This window comes from Callorhinchus milii, unplaced genomic scaffold (genome assembly GCF_018977255.1).
Source record: "Callorhinchus milii isolate IMCB2004 unplaced genomic scaffold, IMCB_Cmil_1.0 Scaffold5, whole genome shotgun sequence".
Classification (NCBI taxonomy): Eukaryota; Metazoa; Chordata; class Chondrichthyes; order Chimaeriformes; family Callorhinchidae; genus Callorhinchus; species Callorhinchus milii.
Window position 1 is genome coordinate 23027666 of NW_024704746.1, and position 26222 is coordinate 23053887.

The window sequence follows — 26222 nt, forward strand, 5'->3', positions numbered from 1 at the left end:
CCCGGCGTTACCAGGCGCGGCGCGCTGCCCGAAGGCTGAAGGGAAGACGCCAACTTCGAGCCCGGGGGGGAGCGGGCGCAGGTGCGTAACCGGCGCGTCCCCGCAGCGGCGGGGGGGGGGGGGGGTTGCGAGCTCGGTGGTGTCGCGCGCGCGACCGCTTTTGCGCCGGTTTGAAACGGTCGGGGGGGGGGGAGGCCGTCGGTTGGGGCCTAGCGGCGAGGAGAAGCCTGACTGCTGCTGCCGCACACCCACACTCGGGAGCGTGAGTGGCCGCCCGCCTCCGCGCGCTGCACCGGCGCCGGGCGGCCACCAGGTGGGAGGCGATTCCCACTCTGGTTCGTTCAACCTCCCCCCCTCTCTCCCCCCCTCTCCCCTCCCCCTCTCCCCTCCTCTCTCCCCCTCTCCCCCCCTCCTCTCTCCCCCTCTCCCCTCCCCCTCCGCTTCACACAAAAAAAGTTATCTGTTTCGAGTAGTTTGTTTTTCCCACTTTGCCACCGATTTTCGCAATCGCACACACACCCCCAACCGACCCCCCCCACACACACACCAACAAGCGACCCCCCCCACACACACACCAACAAGCGACCCCCCCCACACACACACCAACAAGCGAACCCCCCCACACACACACACCCACCACCGACCCCCCCCCCACACACACACCAACAACCGAGCCCCCCCACCCCCACACCCAACCGACGCCCCCCCACATACACAACTCCCCCACACACACACCCCCACCGACCCCCCCAACACAACCCCCCACACCCCACCCCCCACACCCACCCAACACCGACCCCCCCCACACACCCCCCCACACCCCCAACCCCCCCCACACACACACTCCCAACCGACCCCCCCCACACACACCCAACCGACCCCCCCCACACCCAACCCCCCCCACACACACCAACAACCGACCCCCCCCACATACACAACTTCCCCCCCACACACCCCCAACCGACTCCCCCCCCCACACCCAACCCCCCCCACACCACCCAACCCCCCACACATACACCCCCACCGACCCCCACACACACACCCAACCCCCACACACCCCCCCCCCCACACAACCGCCACACCCCCCACAACACACAAAAACAGAACCACCCGAACAGGTAAGTAAGTGACCGGGGCTGTTCCCCCCACCCCCTGTCCGGTGGTTGATGGCGTGGGAGGGGGCAGCAAAGCGCGGCTCACGAAAAAATAACTCGGGTTAAGCTCGAAGTTGTATGAATGGGAAGTCCAGGGTGACCCAAAGAGGTCGGGATATCTACCCCTATACCCTCACCTCTCCCCCCACCCCCCCCCCCCCCCCTCCCTCCTTCCCTCCCCTCCAAAAAAAATTAATAATAATCAGCATTTCCTTAAGACATTTTGGTCACCTGTGCGCCTGACTGTCCTTCAATATAATAAGCTTTTTTTTTAAAGAAGAAAAAAAAACCGATCGCCGCATCTTGAGATAATGCGATTTGGGTGATTGGCGTAGGAACAAAAGTTACCTTTTTTGACTGGTTGGTTGACACGATTCAGACGTTTTTATTGTGCCAATCGGAACCACGAGTAAAGTAAGTGGCGGTTCTTCCTGCGAGGTGTAAGTTGTCTTGCAGCAAGTTGCGACGCCGTTGAAGAGTTGAACGGCTGCAGTGATTTCTGAGGAGGCACAATAATAATAATAATAATAATAATAATCCTTGCATTCGATATAGCGCTTTTCACATCTGGAGGACGTCCCAAAGCGCTTCACAGAACACACTGTAAAGTGAATTGACTGTATATTTGAGGGCGAACGCGGCAGCCAATTGCGCACAGCAATGTCCCACAAACAGTCGTGGATTGAAAATGACCAATTTATTATTGTTTTGGGTTTTGGAGGGATTATTATTAGGCTCTGTGTGGAGTAAGGAAACTTGCCCAAGGTTTCGCCCTCTGCCTGGAATTGAACTCAGGTCTGTCACTTGCAAAGCGAGTGCTCTAACCACTGAGCTACAGGACTCGAATTAGCGTAAATGTTTTTTTTTGTTCACCAGTTTTAGTAGGGGTAATTACTTTAAATTAATCAGTGAGCTTAGACGGACTTATACATGCACATTCAACTACAATTCGTGAATGCAGTTGTTGGATTTAAAATGTTTTAAGAGAGGGCATTTAATTGACCGTGGCTCTCGTGGAAAAAAAGTATATTGGGAAAAGTGCGTCTTAGCCTGCCCTTGTACCTATTATTTTCAGTGGAAGAAGAAAGTAAGTGATTGAGAGTTGTGCGCTGGACCAGTCGTACAAAGAATTTTCTGCATTCTATAAATGCACCAAACATTACCAAATCATTCGTCTGTGCAAAATATTCAATGTGGTGTTCCAAAACATTACTGACATCCAGGGAGATATTGGGTGGGTGTTATCATCTGTCCCAAGACTACATCTCTGTCTCCGAACCTGTTATTTTATGTCTCTATGGTGCATAATCTCTATGGTTGTTTCATTGCTCAATGGTTCAGATGTATTATTAAATCAGACACCTCTAGGTCATTTATCACGGTGTACTCATCTTAGCAAAATACTTGACACTCTTGTGGCTCCCTTGCTGAAACACAATTCTGAAAGAATTTGCTCAGATGTCCAAACAAATCAACGTATTCAATCTTAAACACTGAAGGCAGTTGTATTTTAATATATATTTTTTTAAAGTATTCATTTCATCAATGTAAATATTCATTGCATTTATATTTCCATTTCCTGGAATGTAAATAGAGTGGATAATGACAAATTAACATAAGCTTTTAACTTACATTTGTGTGTAAAGGTGTGCAGGCGTGCCCTCCCTTATGGAAAACTAGTTTCCATTGTATTTTATTTGTTACAGTATTTTGTCTATTTCTGACCTCTGCGTCTTTTTGTACACAGTTCTGCACACTATTCCTGAGCCAAGAAGACGTTGGGTGACTTGTACCTGAATATTTGATGACAATATTACAAAATGACTCTTAGCACTCTTAGAATAATTCTACCTCTGACTTCCTTACTTTATTCAACTGGCAACTTTATTCAACTAAAAAAAGCATTCTTACTGTATCAGTGCAACCTTTTCAATTTTCCAGACATGTCCTTTTGCATCCTTTCAGAATGATGTTGTTTCGCCCACAAAATACAGTCAATTCACTTTACAGTGTATTCTGTGACGTGCTTTGAGACGTTTCGAAATCGTGATAAGGTGTTTTATCAAATGCAGGGATTATTATTATTGTTGTCATAAACTTTTTACCAAACCAAGAGGGTGAATTTTTGCTGAGGATTTGTGTTGATTAGAAATGGGTCAAGGTTCTCTAAGTTCACTTTACCGACAGTCTTTCATATCTAGATTCCAAAGGGAAGGCATTGTACCCAAGATAATCTGCTTTTGCTATCAAAAGCTCAAAAACAAATTATCTGAAACCGATCATGATAAAGTACAATTTTCTAATATACCATATTATTTTCAGATGTATTTTTTAAAGAAAAATTGAGATCTAATATGTCAAAAATCCAATCTAATAATCATCCTGCATACAACAATAAATTACATTTGTGTAGCGTCCTTCACGTCAGGAGGACGTCCCGAGGCACAACAAATTGAATCTCCCACATGGGTGTACAAATTGTAGTAATTCTAATGCTCTTTCTTTCTAGCTATTTTAAAAAAATGACTACCGGAGCAGATGTTCGTGATATCCTGGAGTTGGGGGGCGGGGACTCTGAAAACACACCGATCAGTAAAAAGGATATCCTTAACTCGGACAATAAGGTAATTATTTTCTTGAAATCAACTGTTGGTTGTTGCTCATTAAAGTTATAGTAATTATTTTACTATAGTTAAACTTGCGTGGTAGATCATCTAAGATTTAATTGACCTTTGGTGCCAAAATCAAGCCATGCTTTCCACACAATGTTTTTTAGAAAAATAGAGAAAAACTATTTCATTGGAGTTTGCAGTGCATAAATTTAAACCAAAGTACTTTACTAAAGTGATATCAATGATGGTGTTATTTAAGTATCTACTTTATTAGGTAATTTGTAAAGGTTATTATTTAAACAGATAATTTACACTGACATTTAAAGCAATAGTTTGTTGTGAGACAGTTCTATCACCCTTACATGTACACCCAAGATATGGCTCGCTCTCCCTCGCAGAGTGTACTGGGTGGCCTCGTGTGTTCAATCCTTATTAATGAATGTAAGTCCCTATAACTAGATGTAACTTGACTAACGAGATCTTGGGTGACTGTGACACTTGAAAGATCGTAGAAGTTGTAGAAGACTTTTCTTTGAAATGTGTAACGGTCACCCCTTTTGTTTTCTACGTCTGTCTGTTTAAATATATTGAGTAGTGCTTTGAATTTTTTAAAATGTATTTTAACGTTTTTGATAAAACTTATAGTGCCGTCAAACCTGACTTGCGTCGATTGCAACAATTTGGCGGGGTAACTGACTATCTACATAATTTGCCTAAATGGATGGGAAGGTGTATTGTTTCCCTATTGGGTCACTTAAAGGTGCTATACAATTACTAGTGGGTACCCTAATTCAGGGAGGGGCTCAATGCCCATAAAAGAACGAGCACCATGTGTCGTGGGCGTTATTCTACCTGATGACAACAAACGTATGTGCTCTGACTGTTGATGAGTAGTTAGTCAGAGCTTAATTCTTTGTGTACTTTACATTAACTTCATTACAAATGGCTGCTAGCGTGTTTAGTTTAAGTGTGATTAATGTTTGTTATCTCATAGTTGTGTTTGTTGATATTTATTGTATCGTTCTAAGATTTAATGCCGAGGGTTGTGGATTTCATTGAAGCTACAATAAAATTCTGTTGAGCTAACTTAACCTTAACTTGAGCTTTCTGTATAAATCAAAGAAGGAGGGAATACACAAACGGGTTCTGCCTAGGTCACAGAGTGTAAAATAAACCTCCGATTGACTGAAACTTCCTAATATGCTTTAATTTATATAGCAATTGGTAGTACCTGTTGTCGTGGAAGAACTCATTAGTCAAGTTACACCTAGTTATAGGGACTTGCATTCATTAGTGAGGATTGAACACGGGCCACTCAGTACACTGCGAGGGAGAGTGAGCCGTATCGTGGGTGTACATATACGGCTAATAGAACCGTCTCAAATGGCAGTTTCATTTCTACACTGGCACTTGTCAAATATGTTATTTAATGAGTAGTTTTGGTAATGTTAACTTTTGCTCACTGCTTTCTTTAATTTTAATTGTGGAACGAATGTTGAATAATGAAATTGTACATTTTCTAGAAAAAATCGAAGAAATCAACAGAAACACTCACATTTAAGAGGCCAGAAGGAATGCACAGAGAAGTTTATGCACTCTTGTATTCCGACAAAAAGTAAGTAACTGGCCACTTTTCAATGATTTAAGTCTACATGTTACTGCAGTACTGTATCAGCCTTTTGTCTACAACAACAGCAACAAAATTACATTTATATAGCGCGTTTCACGTCAAGAGGACATTCCAAGGAGCTGGACAGTCAGTTTTGGACCCGAGCTGGGAGATGCAAGAGAGTTTTGCAAATATAATAGCAGCTTCCTGTGGCAGACATAGGATATCGCCACAGAACAATGTTGGTGCAGGAGGGGGTGGGATGGGAGGGAGGTTGGGCATGAAGCAAGAACAACAACTTGGATTTACATAGCACCCTCCACGCCGGACGGCGTCTCAGAGAGCTTCACAGTAATGCATCCCGGGGCCGAGGGAGGGGGAGGAAGGTGGCCAAAGGCACGGTCGAAAAGTAAGGTCTTCAGCAGAGAAAATAGGAGGCCAGAGTTGTCTGAGCAGAGGGAGAACCTGAGAGGGTAGGATTGCAGAAAATCATCGAGATAGGGAGGGAGCTGTGCAAGTGCAAGAGAAGAAGTAATGAAGATGTTGGGACAGAGAGAAGTGAAATCAGTTTCTAACCAATAAACTGCAGACCCACAGAGGAATAGGAGGGAGACAAAATAGTAAAGAAAGTTGAAGTGCTCAACATTGTCAAAACAGCATTGTCAAAAGCGCCTTGGGATGTCCTCCCGATGTGAAAGGCGCTCTATAAATGTAATTTTGTTGTTGTTGTTGTCAAGGAAGCACAGCGAGCCCTAGTCAGAGACTTGGACAATTTTGTTAGTGACTTTGACCGGGGCTGTCTCAGTACAGTGGGGGAAATGGACTCGGGAGTTGAGGGGCCCATACAGAGAGTGGTGGAAGAAGGTGTGAAGATGGGAGGCAAAGCATTTTTCCAAAGGAAGGGAAGGTTCGAGATTGTGCAATAGCTGGAGAGTTTAGAGGCTTCAAACCTTGCACTGCCTGTTCCGCAGAGTTAGTTGCATGCCTGTTCTTTGGCTTGTAATTGCTGAGTTGGACATAAGAAAAATAAAATAAGGGAGAATGACCAGCGAAAGTACTCTACATTACATTTTTATCAGAAAGCTGCAAGCACTTCAGTGAAGTGTGTTGAAATGATTTATTGATCGATCCTGCTGAATTGCACCCTAGGTAGACCAAGAATGGGTTCTTTAAGACTTATGTTTGACATAATTCAGATTAACATCACACTACAGTTACTGTCAAAACGCAATTTGTATTCCAGTACAGCGGCTTCAGCAAGCATTTATGTACCTTGCACTAGATGACATTAAAAAAAGTCGCTACCGTAATGCATAACAAATGCGTTTAAGTAATTATACTGGTAAATTATTAATATAAAGCAAAGGCATGTTCTTAACCTCCAGTATGAGAAAATGATGGCAAGCCAATGCACAATAATCTTTGATGTTATGGTGTACTATTGGACTTTTAGTCACCGCGTTAGCTGTTACTAACAAAACTTTCCTTGCATTGAGAAGGACCTCTGAGATCAGTTGTGGAATTGTTAGTACTCTCAATTACATTTGGTCATGGCAAATTGATAGTCATGATAACTAATACTAATCCTTGCATTTGATATAGCGTTTTACCGTCTCAAAATGCTTCGCAGAATACACTGTAAAGTGAATTGATTATATATTTGTGGGTGAAACTCTGCAGCCAATTGCGCACAGCAATGCCCCACAAACAGTCTTGGTTTGAGTGATCAAATTGTTATTTATTTATGTTATTTTCTTGAGGGATTATTACTATCAGGCATGTGGAGTAAGGAAACTTGCCCAAGGTTTCAATGTAATGTTGCATGAATTACTATGCACGTTTTTTCATATCATTCACCAATTATGTTCCCCAGTTTTTGCTTTCTCCTACCTTTGTCAGAGAAACCTTAACCCAAAATTGCTTGTAAATCTATCCAGAGAATTCAACGGTATAAGATTTTCTAGTAATTACTGAAATGTACTATGTTATTGGCAGAGCTTTGGGAGCAGACCCAGAATTGCTCTGAGAATTGGGGGATCCTAGAAAAGGTTGAAGAGCCTGTTGTCTTGTTCTATTGATACACCCGGGATGGATTTGGAATGAGAAGCCTGATCTATACAATAATTTCTGCTCAGAGATTGCGTTGGCTGAGACTTCATAAAAGGTCTGAACAACTAAGCGAATGTGCACAAGTTGGTAGCTGGCAATACCTGTGACTGACTCGCTCTTTAAAAATGGTCCCTCATGTTTTGGGGGAAACCATTGGATGAATTGATTTACTGGCAAAACTGCTTCCCTGCAGCCTTGTGCTTCACGACCAGGCTATTCTTGATGCTGATGAAATCAATGTAAATGGAATACCTGCGATTACAATGCTGATGAATATCTGTGTGCGATCATATGAAAACTTGTACATACTTATGCAATGAACTTCATTTGATGTCTCATTAGTCACCAGTCAAGTGTGTACCAAGTGTTAGTACCAAACAAAAGGGGATGGAGGATGTGTTTCATGGATTAAAATGTTTAATGAATACTTAATACAGTTTCAATTCTTAATTTGTGTTCTGTTGTGAAAAGGGATGCCCCTCCACTGCTTCCAAGTGACACTACTCAAGGCTACAGGACTGTAAAAGCCAAGTTAGGCTGCAAGAAAGTCCGTCCATGGAAGTGGATGCCTTTCACTAATCCAGCTAGGAAGGATGGCGCAATATTTTATCATTGGAGACGTCTAGCAGATGAAGGCAAAGACTACCCTTTTGCTAGATTTAATAAGGTAACTTAAATTCTTTTTGAGACAGAAATAGTAAACATTTTAAGCAGATCACAAACAGAAGCGGCTTTAAGAAAAATTGCACGGCTCTTATGATGTTTTTTGGACATAAATTTCACTGCACACAAAGACCACGAGTTTGCACACCCACTCATGTTATACTTCGATGGTGTAATATAAGGTGTCAGCCTGTCTCAATTGGTGGAACACTATTCGAAAAGAGACGACAGTTTCTCCCAATTCATCATTCACTTTGTGGCTGTTCATGGGAAATTTCTGCACTCAAAATGCACAGTCACTACACTTTACAGTAAATCCTGAAATATATGAAAAAGCACTATATCTACTAGGATTAATCACTTGATCCTGGTAATATTTGGGTGGTTTAATACAACAGTTATATGCATTTTATTGATGCTTTTAACCCATAAAATAATGACAGTTCCAGGGACATTTGTGTTAAGCATTTTCTGTTAATATTTTTAGATGTTTGAGGCTGAAAATCCTAAGAATACTGTATTAATATCGGTAGCTTTATTACTTTGATATTAATTTATATGACTAAAACATGCTAGTTTTAATTGTATTGAATAAAAATCTTTAGGCAGTTCAGGTGCCTGTATATTCAGAACAGGAATACCAGATGTACCTACATGATGATGGATGGACAAAAGCAGAAACCGACCATCTCTTTGACCTCTGCAAACGCTTTGATCTCCGATTCATTGTCATCCATGACCGCTATGACCACCAGCAGTTCAGGGTGAGTAAAAGAAAAATGAATAAATAAATACAATCCTTGTGAAGGCTATAAATCTGTAAAGTGCTATCATTTGGAGTATGTGTGATTTTCCCACCCTCCCAGCCCCCAGATATCCTGCGTCTGGTGATAACTCTGTTCCTAAATAAGCAATGTAAAATACTAACCCATTTTTGCACATTTATACTAAAAGCTGTAAAGGTATCTATCTTTAATCAGCGGAAAAAAGATATTGCTTAATTATTTTTAGTTCTTTTTAACCATGTTCTTAACATGTTTTAGCCCTTGGGGAAGGTCACCTCCTGGTTCTGAATTAACTATCACGGAGACACATAAGAGTTTTGGGCTCTACTTGCTTGATTTATTTATACACTATTGTCTGCTTCCTGATGGGGGAATTATTATAATTATGTTCCTCATATTCTTAGATTTTGATATGAGTCCTCTTATTTCTCTGGCACATAGCACTTGTGCATTTTTTTAAATATGTGGTACCCTTTTTTAAAATGTAAAAAATTAAACATGGCAATCATAAATTGTGTGTTTTTTTAAAAAAAGAATATCTTACCCTACTAACTAAATAGCAAACACTTAACACACTTAGCTCAATGTGTATAACTGGCACTTAATATTTTTCAACCGACAACCTTGTCTTTCTCAGAAACGTTCAGTTGAAGATTTAAAAGAACGATATTATAATATTTGTGCCAAACTGACAAAAATCCGTGCTCCTCCCGGTTCTGATCCCAAACTCTCCGTGTTTGATGCTGGACATGAGAGACGGAGAAAAGAGCAGCTTGAAAGACTGTACAATAGAACACCGGAACAGGTAAAACTCATCTCTGCGTGAAGTGAACATTTTGGATATTTTCCGCTTTAACTCCTGGTTGTATGCCTTCTATATAAACCTGAACAGTAGCTGCTTCTTCAGTTAAGTTCCTTTCCAACTACGGGGGAACCCTGTTGTAGTGTTCTTCAACATAGTGCTCGCTTGCTGATGACCCTGGACTCCATTGCATCCAGTTTAACGCAAGATGTGGTATACCCACATCTGGCACTGACTAGCTGGCTTCTGGCACTTGCAAAATGGCCAACCATTTGGTTGTCAGGTTGCTGCTGATGTTGCTTCCAGCATGTGTTTTTTTAAAAAAAAGACTTTATACTACCATCTCTCACCCTTCCTCTCCTCTGTTTCTTTCCTCACCGCCCTCTTAAAAAAAAGTAAAGCAAACCTATTAAAAGAAAAACGAGTTCTGAGTTGATCTTTGCAATTGTCGCAATGTACATCAACTCCACTGGATGTCGCCATTGTCTGCTTTAATATGCAGTTACCTGTCCTTGTCTAAAGGTGGAAGAAGAGGAGTACCTAATACAGGAGCTGAGGAAAATCGAAATGAGAAAGAAAGAGCGAGAAAAGAAAACACAAGATCTTCAGAAGCTGATCACAGCAGCAGACAACACCACAGAGATGCGCCGGGCAGAGCGCAAGGCCGCAAAAAAGAAACTACCGCAGAAGAAAGAAACTGAAAAGCCAGTAAGTGTCTTGTGTAGTGTTTTTATTTTTTATCAAAGTAGATATTTGAGCATTTAGTTTTTCATGTGGCAGGAAGGAACAAACGGAAATCGTAATGGAAGGAAGAAATTAAGACAATGTAATTTTTTTTAATATAATATAAAGACAGGAGTTGTTGGGAACGCTTAGCAGGTCAGGCAGCATCTACGGAGAGAAGAAAGTGAGTTAACGTTTCAGGTCGATGACGCTAACTCAATTATGTTAAATCACTTTCTCCTTAGATGTTGCCTGACCTGCTGAGCATTCTCAGCGACTTCTATTTTTATTTCAGATTTCCAGCATCTACAGTATTTTGCCTTTCTCTTCATTTATAGTTGCCCTTCTTTAAAAACAATAGTGTTGCAATAAAGCTGGTTGCTTAACCCAATATTGTCTTTTGTTTCATGTCCATGTTTCACTGATATTGTACCACAGGTAGTCAGTGTCAAGCTAGGAATACGCCACTTCTGGTTAGCACGGGTCCACAGGAAACCCACACTATAGAGAGGCAGCACCATATTGAAGGGCACTATAATTGGTTCCACTGTATTTGTATTAGGTGCACATGCTCTGAAGCAGAAAGCATCTTAACTTGTGTGAGAAATAATTAACAAACGCTGATGCATTTTATTTTGTAGGTCTGAGCAGAATTGCTGCTGGAAATTTGTTTTTTCGGATAACTAATCAAATCCTAATTAGTGGCTGCCATATTGACTACAACTTTGAGTTGACTGTGTATTTGTTTGTGTATGGTAATTTTGCCTGTTGCCTTTCTAACCAAAAGATAATTAACTGGTCCTTTAATAAACCTTCAAAAATAGAACTGAAGCACTTTGTTACGCAGAGGAAGAACCTTTTACTTTTAATTACTTAGTAGAAGGCAGTCTCAACTTACCCAGGTGGTTTCATGTTCTTGCCTTGATCAGAACAAGAATCAGTTTGTTTTTCCGTATTTCCAAGTGTTTTTCGCTGATTGTTGTGTTCCTGTATTAATGCTTCCTTCCTGTTCCTGTTACAGGCTGTACCAGAGACGGCCGGTATCAAGTTTCCAGACTTCAAATCTGCAGGTGTCACACTGCGAAGCCAAAGGGTACATTTTTTATTTTGTTTCATTTCTAACAGGGAAACCGGGAATAAATTTGGTATTAGACAATAGTAGGGCACACTACATCAATACACAATACAGCAGTGTGTAGGTCTGAATATCCCCCTTCACTCCCCCAATTCCATGCTGGATCAATCTATTGACACCATAAATAGGATTTTGATCAAGATATGTTTAATTTTTGGAATTTCCATATTCCTCATTATTCGAAACTAGGAAAGAAGAACTGTTTGTGTTTGTGTGGGAGCGGGAGGGCAGATGGGAGGTTGTAGAATTCTGGTGTCCAGTAACATGAAATTGTGGAGTCCTATAGCTCAGTGGTTAGAGACCGGGGTTCGATTCCTGGCAATAAGTTTCCTTACTCCACACGCCTGATAATAATCCCTCAAAAAAAAGCAATAATAAATTGGTCACTTCAATCTAGTGTTTGTGGGACACTGCTGTGTGAATTTGGCTGCTGCATTTTGCCCACAAATATACACTCAGTTCACTTTACAGTATATTCTGTGAAGCGCTTTGAGATGTCTGGAAGATGTGAAAAGCGCTATATCAAATGCAAGTATATTATTATGCAATGCTGCTTTAAAAAAAAGTAATGATAATGCTAAACAGGCGTGAGGGTTTCCCCACAAAAGGATGTTGAATTTTTAAAGTTGTTCTAAGTCTCAGACATGCAGAATGTTCATTTATTAAAGGCTACAGAATATTTTAACAGTCAAAATGTAGTTTAATTGACTGCCATTCCCAGCAATTGATGAATTATACCACTGACATGAAATGTATCTTTGAAAACTCGCCCTCGTCAGAGTATTTGTCATAATACTGTAGAATACAGTCTAATCCACATGCAAAATTTATTTAATCAAAATAAATGTATTTGAACACTTCTTAATATATTCAGACTTAACTTTATTATGATAAATTATTATTAATGTGTCAGCCTGGCTCAGTGGTAGCACTCTTACCTCTTGAGTCAGAGGGTTGTGTGTTCAAGCTCCACATCGGGACTTGAACTCAGATAGTTTAAGTTGACCCTCCAATGCAGTGCTGGGGGTGTGTTGCATTATCAGGTGACATCTTTTGGATGAGACATTAAACAAGGGTCCGGGTTGCCTGTTCAGGTGGACATTAAAGATCCCATGGCACTATTCGAATCCTTCAAATAAAATTGGTAACACCTTTCATGGGTTTTTGTGAGCAAATTGGCTGATGCGTTCGCCCCAAATTACCTGTGAAGTGTTTTGGGAAGTCCTCCCAATGTAAAAGGCGCTATATCAAATGCAAGGATTATTATTAATAATGTTGCAATAATATATTTGGAATAATATTAAAGACGTGATTCCTCAGTTCAAATATCAGATGTATTCTGAAAAGGCCTTCTTGAAATAGCAACCTGACTTTTTTCCCCTTTATTAAATGACCCAATTATGACCCATTTTTATGATTGTAAAGGGGATTTTTGATAGCCTAATTTTTCTTGATTATCGATGGTCACAGCACCCAATTATAAACAGTGGGAACATTCTCCTACTGATGCTAGGAAGGCAAAGACCTATTTTCAGGATAAGGTTGCAGTAAAATGATCTTTGTTAATGACCAGAATGAGTAATTATGATGAAAGCATGATTGCAGATGAGTTTCATAATCTAGCCTCTGGTAGTGGCATTCATTGCGTGTACATTCTTGAACCTGTGCTTCCAACCAAAGGTGCTCAGGAATTATTGATGGGTTGGATGACCCTTTTGTTAATATCAAAAGCATTTTCATCATCAATATAGAAGCTTTCCCCTTTCCCCCTCTCTGCCCCAAGACATACATACGTCAGAGCAGAGCGGGTAGCTTTGGTTGTGAACTGAATGGACCTTCCAACCCACTTCAATCATAAAGTTTGTAATCTTTCACATATTTCAAATAAAGTGTATTACTTCATATAAGTTATGGTGGTATTTGGTACTTGCGAGTGACATAATGCTAGGGATGGAATTTTAAAAATCACATTGCTGAAAAAAAATTTAACTAAGGTTGAATGTCTGTGTCTACTGGGACTTTGTTGATCCTCTGAATGTAAAGGAATAGTAGCTGGAGTAATTATAATTATTTTACAAAAAAAGAAGGGAATTAATTTGTAATCTGTGCCATCACTGCTCTATTGCACATGGGGGGGTGGGGGTTAGTGCGGTGTTAAAAGTCAGTCCTTTAAAGCTCACACGCATTTTACAGGTTGTATTTGAGATATATTTTCTATATGTACACTAAATATTATGTTTTCTTGAAGCCATCATTTTTAAATTCAAAACAGCAATTTGTGATTCCACAGTCCCCGTTACACAGAAGCGTTGGAAAGATTTGGGAATTCTTTTCCATTCACCTAATGAATATTTAGTAAAAAAGCAACGCATTAAAGATATGGGAATCAATTGATTTTTTAAAAAAAAAATTGTGGTCATTTTATTTCAAATCATTCTCAGATAGCAAAAATCCTTGCATTTGATATAGTACCTTATCACGTCTGCGAGACGACTCAAAGCGCTTCACAAAACATAATGTTAAGTGAATTGATTGTATATTTTGTGGGCGATGCTGGTCACGAGCTGTGCTCCTGTCTATAATGCTAGAAATAAATTATTTTGTATTGTGCGGCGCAGGGCAATACTTGTGCCATTGCTACGTAACTGGTAAGTACAATTGCTGCTGCTATTTCATCTTGTGGTTTGCAGACGTTTCTCCCTACCTCTCTTTTTCAACTTTGCTATTATATTGAGGAAGCGTAGTCACGTAATTAAGTTTATTTTAAACTACCCTGGCTTTACTGTGCTTGGAATTCAATTGGATTTGAACCCAGCTGATAAATGCAATGGTACAGGATATTAATATATTGATCCAGCTCAAGTTATGTGCCTGAAGAAGGTTGTTTATATTTTTATATATCTTGTCACTAAACCATATCGTAGGAATATTGTTTGTAGAGCTGTTGCAATTTTCAAAACATGCACATTGTATAATTGCCACCACATATTGCTATGCATTTTGAAAATGCATACCTTCAGAATCCTATTCAGGCATTGAAATATTCTACTATTCAACTTTTATTGCCACATCACATTGATCATTTTATTTCTATATTCTGGCATTCCCTGATGAGCGAGGAAAATTCAGGCAGAAAACTACACTTGCATTTTTTTTTGTTGAGTAGAATGAGAAAAAACAGATTCTTAGAAAATGGATACCTCCTTAGTCCCTAAAATAGTTTATTTTATATTAGTTGGTTACCATCTTAATTATTAAAAAAATTGATCAGCGCGATCAAATTGGATGAATTACATTGTGTACAAAGAAATTAAAATATGGCACAATTCTAGTAAGTGAAACAAACAAAAATGCTGCATTTATGCTGGAGATTGATGGATATAATTGCTGCATTTTGTTGGTAATTGGTTGACAAATCTGCAGTATAAATGGGAGCTGAAGTGAAGTGTTTAAGATGGAGCTTCACTCTTCACAGCACCTGTAAGAGATGGTCTGTGGATCAAGATCAACATGCATCACGCTGAGCCCCATTGTGTGTTTATTATTAACATTTCAGTTAATGACAAATTATTACAAACTTGGCTCAACAGTGAGCGACGAGACAGGAAGTGTTTAAAACTGATAAGGTTTAGGATTGTTTGGTATCAGTGGGGCAGTGACTTACATAAATTGTCAGCAAAAAGGAAAAGGTTGATTTATCACAATCATTCAGCACTTTGGAACAAAGCCAATTAAGGATGTTGCTTGATCCAGTTTTGTGATTGTGAGGAAATGAACTAAGAGTGAGTTTATTAATAATCAGGTGCCAAGTTGTGAGAGTATGTGAAAATATAAATGAATGTGATGATGTTAGGCCTGCCTCTCTTTGACAATGGAAGGAAATAGGTTCACAGTTGTTGTACAATATTACCTGATGACATATTAACATATTAGTCGTAGGTTGTATAGAACTATATGTTGATCAGTTGCAGTCTGGTTAGTGTCATAGGCAATCAAAAGGGAATAATTAATCTATTTGACTTGGATTGTTCAGTGTCGGCTGATCTTGCAATTATTCTGATACCAGTTTCAGGACTGAGACTGGTGAGTTAGGTTTGACTTTTAACAAACATTTATGCCGCACAGGAAAGTATTCATGCTTCTGTTTTTTTTTCCCTCAGATATAATGGAATTTTCATCTGGGTTAGGATCCCCCCAAAAAATCATCAGCTAACGCAATGTATCCCATTTTAATTGGTAACGCAGCAACATTGCTGGAACAATAGATCTGTTCTTCAAGGTTTATTTTTTAAAAAGCATAAACTAAAGTGATTATCTGTGGATTTTATGACTAAAATTTTCAGTATTGTTGTGTAATCCTATTTTATGTAATTATTATGTGAATAATTTTGATTGCTGCAATACCAACCAGACTAATGTATCAAGGTGCAATTCTGTACATCCAAGTAGGACTTCCTTCCACTGTCAAAGATCAGTGAGCCTCACCTCACCACATTCATTTACATTTTCACATGCTTTCACAGTCTGGTACCTATTAATAAACTCACTCTTAGTTTATCTGCTCTTAATTATGAACTGAATGAAGTTTCATCTTTAATTGGCTTTGCTCCAGAGTACAGAATAATTATGGCAAATCAGCATTTTTCTTTCTGAATATTTATCCCAAAAAAGACTGCAGATATAAATGCTTTCGTCTCAGTTTAAAAAAATGTTTTTTAAAAAAAATCAGTATAAAGATATGGATCCACAATTCACATACCAATACACAGTCATTGCACTTAACAGGAAAATCTTGTTAAGCCCTTTGAGACATCTCAACACTGACCGGGTAAGGTGCTACATCAAATGCAAACATTCAAATGGAATACATTGTACTTATATTGCGTCATTTCAACATCACAGTTCCTGCCTGACTGTTTGTTGTTCTTGTTTCTCTTTATTTAGATGAAACTCCCCAGCTCAGTCGGACAGAAGAAGATCAAAGCCATTGAACAGATGCTGACAGAGTTGGGAGTTGGTAAGTAAGAAATAGGGATGCTGATTATTTATTGATTTCTTCCTTCCATAAAAAGATTAATCACGCTCATACAATACATAATGGAATTTGGACAGTAAATTGCCATTGAAAGTTTGTTGGAGACTGTCAGTGTATAGGAATGGTTTGTCTGAAACAAATTAATATAGATTCAGAAATTGTTCAAGCCAGGAATAGGAATATTCATGCTGAAGGGAAGTCATTCTAGCACAGAAGTGATAGAATAAATATTTAATTTAGTAAACTTTTTAAGAATGGCCTTCAGTACTTCAAGTGTTGATATGGAGATAATGACCATTAAAACTCAACACCCCATTGATATATATCATGGCTACTTTCAGAACAACTGTACTACCAATGAAATTAATAGAAAACAGGTCTCTTATAAGACCAATGCATCTCTGATTTAGAGCTTTAAACTCTTGACTATTCTTTGTTTTGCAATAGCTATTTTACTAGTGTCGTCACTGTGTCTATGGGACAGAGAATGGTTTAGAAGTTTTTGAAGATCCAATGTTTCTATGCTTTGGTTGATAATTATTTGCAGATCTGAACCCAATGCCCACTGAAGACATTGTGCACATGTTCAACGAACTCCGCAGTGACCTGGTCCTGTTGTATGAACTGAAGCAAGCTTATGCCAACTGTGAATATGAGCTTCAGATGCTACGACATCGCTACGAAGCACTGGCAAAGGCAGGGACACCCAGCTTGACATCGGGAGAAGGGTTTGGCATTGATGGACAGCTGGGAGCTATGGCCACAAGTTCTGAGGAGATTAAGGGCGAAGGGAAGGACCAATTCATCGATGTTGTCGGAGCTGCACCTCTCACACCAAATTCGGTAAGTGCTGATAAAATGGAAATGTCTAGCAAATGTCTAGTCTAGTTTGTGCTGGTGATTCATGGTCTACTACAGAAACTATCAATTGAGACTTTATTATTACGTCCAACCTCCAAACTGTTGCAAGGACATTTTGGGATCCATCTGTGAGTATAGCTTTATACTGTAAACTTGTCCATTGGAATTCCATTAATAATTTTGTAAAATTATTAATGTGACAAATATCTGTGTAGGACTTTTAACAGATAAGATCCATCGGTAGCTCCCCGAGCCTGTTTTTCCAGTCACCCAAGTGTAGTTTGTTAGCCCTCACTTGCTGTGTAAAATTACTGCACTCTCGTTCAATCCCAGAAGTATTTACTAAGTGGGTTTTAGCTGGTGAAGGGACGTGCACTGTGATTACATTATTACTATTGAAATGAGTTGCTCAAGAAAGCGATAAAGAAATCACTACTTTGGGAGATCACTACTTTCTGCACAAACTCAGGCTATAGGAAGACCTGATAACTGCAAACAGCAACCTTGATAATGTATTGATCTGAATTTGTTTCCCACAGTGAAAAGACAAATGTACAACAGGAAGAATAGATTTTGAAAGGTAACCCTTGAAGTTTGAATAACTGAATTGCTGAGGACTATTGTAATGTGGGAACGAGGTTCAGATAATAGAAGATCAGAATGAATTGCAAATTGCTAACCAGTCACCAAAGAGACTTTATCTTCACTATCCCTCCCTCCCTCCCAGATTGAGGAACGTCTATTGTACTGCGCACACTTATGAATGATAGTTCTCGGACTTTGACCCCTGATAGTTCTGTGATTGCTTGTTTTACTGATGTTTAGTGGGAGTGGATTGTCAGGAGATTCATTCAGATTTAGCTTTCTCACAGCTAAGAATTAAAATCTTTAACGAAAACCGAGGATGAAGGCTAATTGCTTTCTTAAAAGACCAGGAAGGAGGAAATTGTGCAGCATTCTTCAACAACAGCAAATTATATTTGAATAGAGTCTTTCACGTCCCAAGGCCCTGAACAGTCAGAAATTTGGACCCAAACTGGGGTTTGGGATCAGCGGTGGTGGAGTTCAGGGTCGGTAGGTGTTGGAGGGTGGTCAAAGAGTCTTGAGACGTGCTTGAAGGAGGCAAGGGAGACAGCCAGAAGAACCGACTGTGGGGTGGAGTTCCAAAGGGTGGGGCCAGGGAGGTTGAAGGCCCGACCGCCGATGATGGTGGTTCAATATGCTGTCTCTTCAATGGAGACAGCATATAGAAAATAAGTTATTAATGCCAAGTACTTACCAGCTGTAGCTACTGTTACTCTGGTTGACCATTCTATCCCTGAGCGTAGAGAACTTTTCTCTGCCTGTTTAACTCTTCCTTAGCAATTATCGAAAAGGTTGGAAACAGCCTGACCACCTTTTTACTGTTGATCAACTCCTGTGGCACACCTGGAACCAGTGATGGATCAGCATTTCCAGATTGAGTCTAAAATGCCACATTTGCAAACCAGATTTGTGGTGTTAATAGTGACTTGAGGCTTGCGAATATCCGATTGCAAAATTTCACATAATGCAGCAAATCGTGAATCCCAAACCAGCAAAATCCAAATAAAACTCACAAATGAACACTGGCCATTATATGGCTCCAAAATTCCAAATCTAATATTCACAAACTAGAAATTGCAATTCACCAAATCATTAATCTGGATTGTTAACATTGCATTTTAGACCCGATTGTGTGGCAGGGATTTTATGTGTTCAATTTGCTGAAAGTTTCACCAATGAGATTTCAACTACTTGAAAGCAATTTGGATAGGTTATTTCATACCAACTAATTCCTCACCCTCCTGAACCCATAAGTACATTGTGAGGGGATAGGAATTGCACGTGGGAATTTTTATGCTTGTATCAGACGCATCTTTATGTGACTTTCGATTTGGAGAATATTAATTGGTTCTATACTTTGTTCTTTATCTCATGCAACATAAAATCATACAGAATGTCATTTTTGAAAAGTTGTAGTTGAAATTTGCTGGAGGGTATTTTCAGTGGTGTACAGAATAGTTAAAATGTTAAATACAGCTGTGACCTTTACTGGCTGATTAAACAATGAGGATAGCATTAGATTAGAATAAGACTGAAGGTCAGACCAATTCACTGTACAACCATTTTAGAGTGCTTCTAAAATTGTTTTTAACCTTACCTTTTCTCTTTTTCCCCCTTTCCTAAAAGTAATTCTTTTCTAGCAATGAAAATAAAAAAAATTGCCTTGTGTTAGCATTCTCTATCTCTTTCCAAGTATAGAATGTGCCTTTTTAAAATCTCATTTATTGTATTACTAAAATGACTAACCTGAATGGCTTTTTGTGATGCTGAAATGGAGCAAGGTGGTCTAACTGCTTCAATGCTAGTGTTAAACTCTTAGTTAAAGGGTTTGAATCTGTTAGTATCTATTCACATTCAGGCTTCCTTTTAGAATGTGAAGGAAAACTGTTGGAAAATATTCACTGAGCGTTCTAGGGAAATTAGAAAACTGACCAAAAAGAGATCTATTCCTGCGGTACTGAAACATGACCTGTGCTGTCCCCCAAGGAATAGGATTGATGGTATCCATAGAATTGTTCATAGTGCAAGAGAGAGTTCCCATCGAAGGCGTGTGAGTGAAAATACGAAAATGTGGAATAGATCTTTATAGACATTCCCAATTGTCTGTAACTCAGCAACAAAACGGAATCACTTGCTGTTACCATTTATTTATGTATGTAATATAGTAAAAACTTGATTGTTGATGTCCTGGAGGTTAGTCATTTGCATTTCCAAAGATGTCACAAACTTCTTAAGCAAAAGTATTAATTAAACCAGTGTAGTAAGTGTTCTTTTTCATTGTTAAAAGCTGTCAGCAAATATAACGCACCAGATGAAATCAAGCAATTTCATAATAACTATGTTGCATCCCAGGTGAATCAACACTTAAATTGAGATCATCTTTAATTATCATTTAAACTACAATAATTTTCTCATCTTTCTCTTTTTATTCAGCACCAGTCAGCTCTATTAGTGTACATATCTGTTCAACTTTTCAATATTTTTTTATAAGAGAACTCCAAACTATCAAAGGAAATAGTTACACACCAATGTCTTCATGATTTCCTACAGTACATTACCATTATTATTTTGGGGTTATCCATTTGAAGTTGTACTCACAGTAGTTGAATATATCGGTCTTAAAAGTTTCCAGTTATAAACTGGGCTTAGCTGTGAAGCTTCTCACTGTTGAATTGCTTGGAAGTACTTGCAGTCTTAAGTTTGTTTAGGTAAAGTACTGGAGGACACCCATGGCATCGTAGCTCAGTATGATTTGGTGCCTTTCAGGACAGAAGGAGGCGACAAAGGGCAGCGAATTGACAACAACAAAAATTGGATTGCCAAGAATTTTTAAGAATCCATTTTTGAGCTAACATCCCGACGTTTGTTTTCACAGAGGAAGCGGAGGGAATCTGCATCAAGCTGTTCTTCGGTGAAAAAGATCAAGAAACCCTGACTGGTTATAAAGGCTAGGACATGGACTAAATGTGGTTAAATGGACCTTGCCTTACCACACAGTATCTGTGTTTCCTGCATTTCATTGACCAAAACTCCAGGAAGTAAGGCAAAGCAAGCACTGTCCGATCGTATATTATCTGACGGTAATGAGGCGCTATCAACGTACTGTGTTCAGAGGGAAAAAAGCTGCTAAACCATTTCCTCCAAAAGCTGTATCTCTACCACAATTTCCCCAGGCATCAATGTCAACAGGTATAATTTATTTTGGAACTGGGCCCAGTGCTGTGTATATTTGTATAATTGTTTTATTTGTGGGGTATTGTTCTGTGTTTGGTACAGGGCAGAGGAATTGTATTGTTCAGTTAAGACCACTAGACTGACTATACCATTTTTATTACCATTATGTTTCCCGATTTTGGGGGTGGGTGGGGGGAAAGGGAGGCAACACTGCAGATGTGCACAACATGCAGTACTATTATTACTAGGAACAATGGTTAAAATTGCCAAAAAAAAAGTGCAGAGAATGTTGACCTAGAATAAAAGATTTTTCTGTAAAAAAGAGTGTATTTTGCAATGTCTGAACATCATTAGAACTTCATGTTCTAAAATTCAATGTGTGTACATCAACACTTTGCTTTAAGATGGTGGTGAGGAATGCTTTAAAAGTTGCTGATCCTTTTCTTGTTTAGATAATAGGGACCTGGAGACAGCTACAAACGTGGGCAAATATTTCACAAGAGCTGATCCAAGTTGTTACTAAGAGCACAGAAGGGCTCGGGCGGTTAAATAGTGTAAATGTGTTTGTTTAGTATACATAATTTGGCAAATTGCTGAAAATTCAGTCTTAACTTTGCAATTGATTTCTTTTAATATCATCACTCGGTCGATTTTATTTTGGTTTTGCACCAAGAACGGAGGTGGAGTTGCTGGCGGACACGTGGGGCATAAACATGGAAGTCTGAATTGAGCTTCTTACAGTCTGTGCATAGCAACTTTTATTAGATTTCACCCATAAACATTTTGCTTCCTAATAAGTGTAACGTCAGTATTAGGCAGGGAGAATTCTAACAAAGAAAGAAATGCACCTGTGGCGTAGGTTAGGATGTAGCCAGGGGAATGGGGACGTGCGATAACCAACACAGAACTGGATAAAGTGAGAAAACGGCTGACTATCTTGGTGGAGGGAAAGTACGAGTCCTGCCACTAGAAGGTGCTACAGCATAAGAACTCTGGTTTTAGAATAGGTCTCTATTAAATGTATTGGCATTTCAGTTTGTTCACGAGAGCAGTCATTGTCTCTTGCACATTACAATCCGTGTGATTGGGGGGAGAGGGGGAGAGTGATCTGATTTGGCTGATCATTATATTCTAACTTTGAACATAATTATATTAAAAAAAAGTCTTAAAAATGATTTGGCTTTACACAACAACTTGCACTTATCTAGCACCCTCGACGCAGGATAGCGTCTCAGAGCACCTGTTGAATTCATAGGATTACATAAAATTGAATTTATAGGGCTACAGCTCAGAATGTTTGTGGCGGTAACAGTACTGGCTCCCCACTGGAGTTATCCACTTGAATCCTATTCTCAACTCTTTTCCCATAACCTTTATTATTGTCCTCAATTATTTGTCTTAACTCCCTTTTAAATAATGTTAATAACTTGGCTTCAACAGCCATTTGTGTGGAAACGTTCCATATTCTATCTTCCTTTTATACAAATGTAATGTTTTGCCCACTGTCCTTTAAGAGCTGGTATTTCTGTTGGTGATGCAATTGGTTTGCATTAAGCGCTCTGGGATTCTACCCTGTATGAGGGACGCTATATAAATGCAAGTTGTTGTTGTTTGAATCTTTGCCCTGTTCCTCACATCTGTTCAACTTGTAATGTGAGTCAGTTCGAATAGACCGGACAAAAAGCAAAGCAGCAATTTTGGCAATGACTTTCAAAGTATTAATTCAGGATTTCCAGTGTTTAGGAAACAGCTTTTAATAAAGTACACAACATCTATTTAGATGCTTACGGTGGAAACAAAAGGACACCTGGATATTTAAATTTCACACGGAGACATCTTCCAGATGTACAAAACCTTTGTCCCAAACCCCCTCCCACTCTCCATTCATGCTGCATGAATTCTGATCACGTGAGAAAATCTAAATAGATTTACCCTGCATACCTTTGTGCAGATGGTATGACAGTAAACGTGAACATTCAGTGTACTACTATTAATAAGAAATCAACCAAAGTTCACTGTCTTGATCATGATACAGTACCACTGTTAAACAAAGCTCAGTCCTGTGTCAGTACAATGGTTGGATCTAGCTTTGAACCCCTGCAGTCACATATGAAGGATGGCTGCCTGGATGAGGTACTGGAAGTGAAGCCAACTCCCAAGGAGCTATAATGCCAGCATGAATTATAATAATAATCCTCACATTTGATATATTGCTTTGTCATGTAGTTGAGATGTCTCAGACTGCTTCACAGGCTATCATGTAAAGTGGATGTGACTGTATTTTGTGGGTGAAATGCAACAGACAATGGTACACAGTGATGTCCCACAAACAGCCATGGAGTGAGTGACCAGTTTTATTTGAGGGATTTGTTGAATATTCTCCAACAGTTCAGTCTTTTCGAATAATGCCATGGGATCTTTGACGTCCACCTGATCAGGTACACGGGTTCTCGGTTTAACATCTCATCTGAAGGTCGGCAACTCCAGCAATGCAAAACCCCCTCAGCACTCCATCGAAGTGTCAACTTAGACTGATTGATTCAAGTCCCAATGTAGGGCTTCAGCCTACAACCTTCTGACTACAAGGCAGGAGTGCTTCTGAGCCTGGCTGACACATGAATTGATACCTTTAGGAGAGTAGTGGTGAAAATTAGATGGAAAAATTTGTACGTGAGATTAATATGAAAGTTACACTTATTTTTATGTTAGCTACTTAGCAACATTTCAATTGCAAAATGCTTAGCTTGCACCAAAAGGTCTTTAGAAACCTACATGTCGTCCTCCTGACGTGAAAGGCGTTACACAGATGTAATTTTGTATTGTATGAAGGTGTGGCATGTATGAATTTCACAGCAAGTTGTAAACATCCTTGCTGTCTAGTGTTTTTTTATATTGCCTTTTTCACTGTAACAAAGCACACGGGGGTTTAAAAAAAAACATTTGGCACATTGAAAGCATTTCTTTCAAAGGACTATCTAGAATTTGCACGACGAAAGACTCATTTACATATTTATTTCATCTCCTGAGGGAGGTAAATAACAGGAGGCATTAAATATTTTTTACACTGTAATGTGCAGCCCCATTACATTGCTGACGACAATGGACATGGAGCAGTCTAAACGTCAATGAGGTTTGAAGATAAGCAACTAAAACTTAAATATGTTGCCTATAAGCTTCTGAGAACCATTATTTATGATGGTTTTCAAACAATGATTGTAAAAATTAATTGTTTATGAGACTGTTTAAGTATCCTCCCTGTAAAGCCAGCAGAGTTGTCGGCAGAACTGCAGCCACTGTTCTGCTACGAATACGGCTGTAACATTCGTCAAACTATTATTTCACACGCCTGAATCTGAAAGACAGCAGTCTAATCTCATCAAGAAAGGCCTGCACAGGCCTTATAAATATTTACAGATCCCTTTGTTTGGGTAGAAACAACCCAATTAACTAATTACAAAACATTTCTGTAAAATCGCACAATTCACAAGGGCTCTTTTTACATGAATGTAAAAACAATGATTTATGTGAATGTAGCCGTCACACTTAAGATAAAGTAAATTAGCCACTGATGAAACATAGCCTAAAACTTTAGCTTTGGAGTGAGTAGCCTTTGCTGCCTCTTAAGGAGCTACATTTGTGATAAACTTAAACTAAATTTTCCGTTGGTTTACTTTTTGGGATGAATTTTAATGACAGCACAAACACAAATTCTCGTTTGATGTGGTTGAGAGTGATAGGAGGTCCAAAGCTCAAGCTTTCATAAAATTACATAACTCTAGATGATGTAGCATAATATCATCTGCTATGGCAACAAAACTCCCATCACTGTAGTCTGTAGATCAATATGAGGTCCATACGTTGGCCAGGGTCGTGCAAGAATATGATTCGGTACAATTTTCTTGACGATTTGAAAAGTCAGAGAAATACTTCTCTATCACAATGACACGTACGCCAAAGGACACATTTTAACGGTGAAAGTGTTGAGGGATATTTATTGTTGGTATTTTGACATTTCGGTGTTACTCTTCCAAATAAAGAAAACTCTACAGTATAAAATGGGGATTATATTTCCTGTGGAACAGTAGGTCTTATTGACAAGGGCAGAGACCCAAGCATTGGTTTTCATCCAGTTTGCTCCTCAAACCATACAGTGCAGCACACAGCAGCTGAGCAATGTAATTGAGATCAGTCAGCAACTGGTGAACTCTGGCATATGGCCCTTCTCTGCAATTGTACGGAATGTAGAAGATGAGTTTAAAACTTCAATAGAAATAATGGATGCACAAGATTATAACGTTATTAAGACCATAGTGACAGAGTTAACTAAAATGGCTAACTAATTAACCACCACTTCATGAGGCTGAATATAAGAGAAGCTATATATTGTTCGCTTTATCCCATGGGTATCCCTATTAACCATTATAGATGACACAGAGCTATTTTTGCACTGAAAGCATGTTTATGGGTTTTATTACAATCCTACCTGTCATTTTACTTTACCCCAATGTGCAATAAATGATACTAAGTAAACTTTGTAGTATATTCACAAAGCTCATTAGCATCATTAATGTTGGTAAATTATTTGTACGGAGTTTCTTGGGGCCACCCATTTCATCCTTAAACAAGATTGGTTTAATGAAAGTCTAATAATATGGCTGATAGTCTTTATTCCTGGTAGTGTATTCTGGTTTGATCATATTCCCTAAACCTGACCAACAATATTCCAGATTGCAGAAACGTGCTTTTAATTAGCAGGGAGGATATTGTCGATTACTTGTTCATTTTCCTCAAGATTATTTGTCCGACCTTTCTGATGCAAATGGCTGCCACATTCGCACTCAAGTCACTTGGCAATCATAATAATAATAATAATAATAACCTGGGAAGTGCTTTTAAGACATTTCAGTGAGATCAGTGGTATATAAATGGAAGTTTATTCTTTCTCTTACTGTTGGGTAACTCTCTGAAAAGAAGC

The 26222-nt window shown here is 39.2% G+C and overlaps 1 protein-coding gene across 2 annotated transcripts; it reads left to right on the plus strand.

Annotated features, from left to right (window-relative positions):
* Positions 1-4: 4 nt before the first annotated feature.
* dmap1 (DNA methyltransferase 1 associated protein 1) lies at positions 5-21569 on the plus strand. Of its 2 annotated transcripts, none has more exons than XM_042335780.1 (11): positions 5-81; positions 3664-3778; positions 5290-5381; positions 7956-8151; positions 8753-8911; positions 9570-9737; positions 10257-10442; positions 11479-11550; positions 16537-16609; positions 17175-17470; positions 20949-21569. In XM_042335780.1, the coding sequence occupies exons 2-11, from the start codon at positions 3677-3679 to the stop codon at positions 21006-21008; spliced, it is 1404 nt and encodes a 467-aa protein (XP_042191714.1). In that variant the 5' UTR covers positions 5-81; positions 3664-3676; the 3' UTR covers positions 21009-21569. The 2 variants fall into 2 exon arrangements, with proteins under 2 accessions (XP_042191714.1, XP_007898095.1); XM_007899904.2 differs by lacking the exon at positions 5-81 and adding an exon at positions 1440-1568.
* Positions 21570-26222: the final 4653 nt, after the last annotated feature.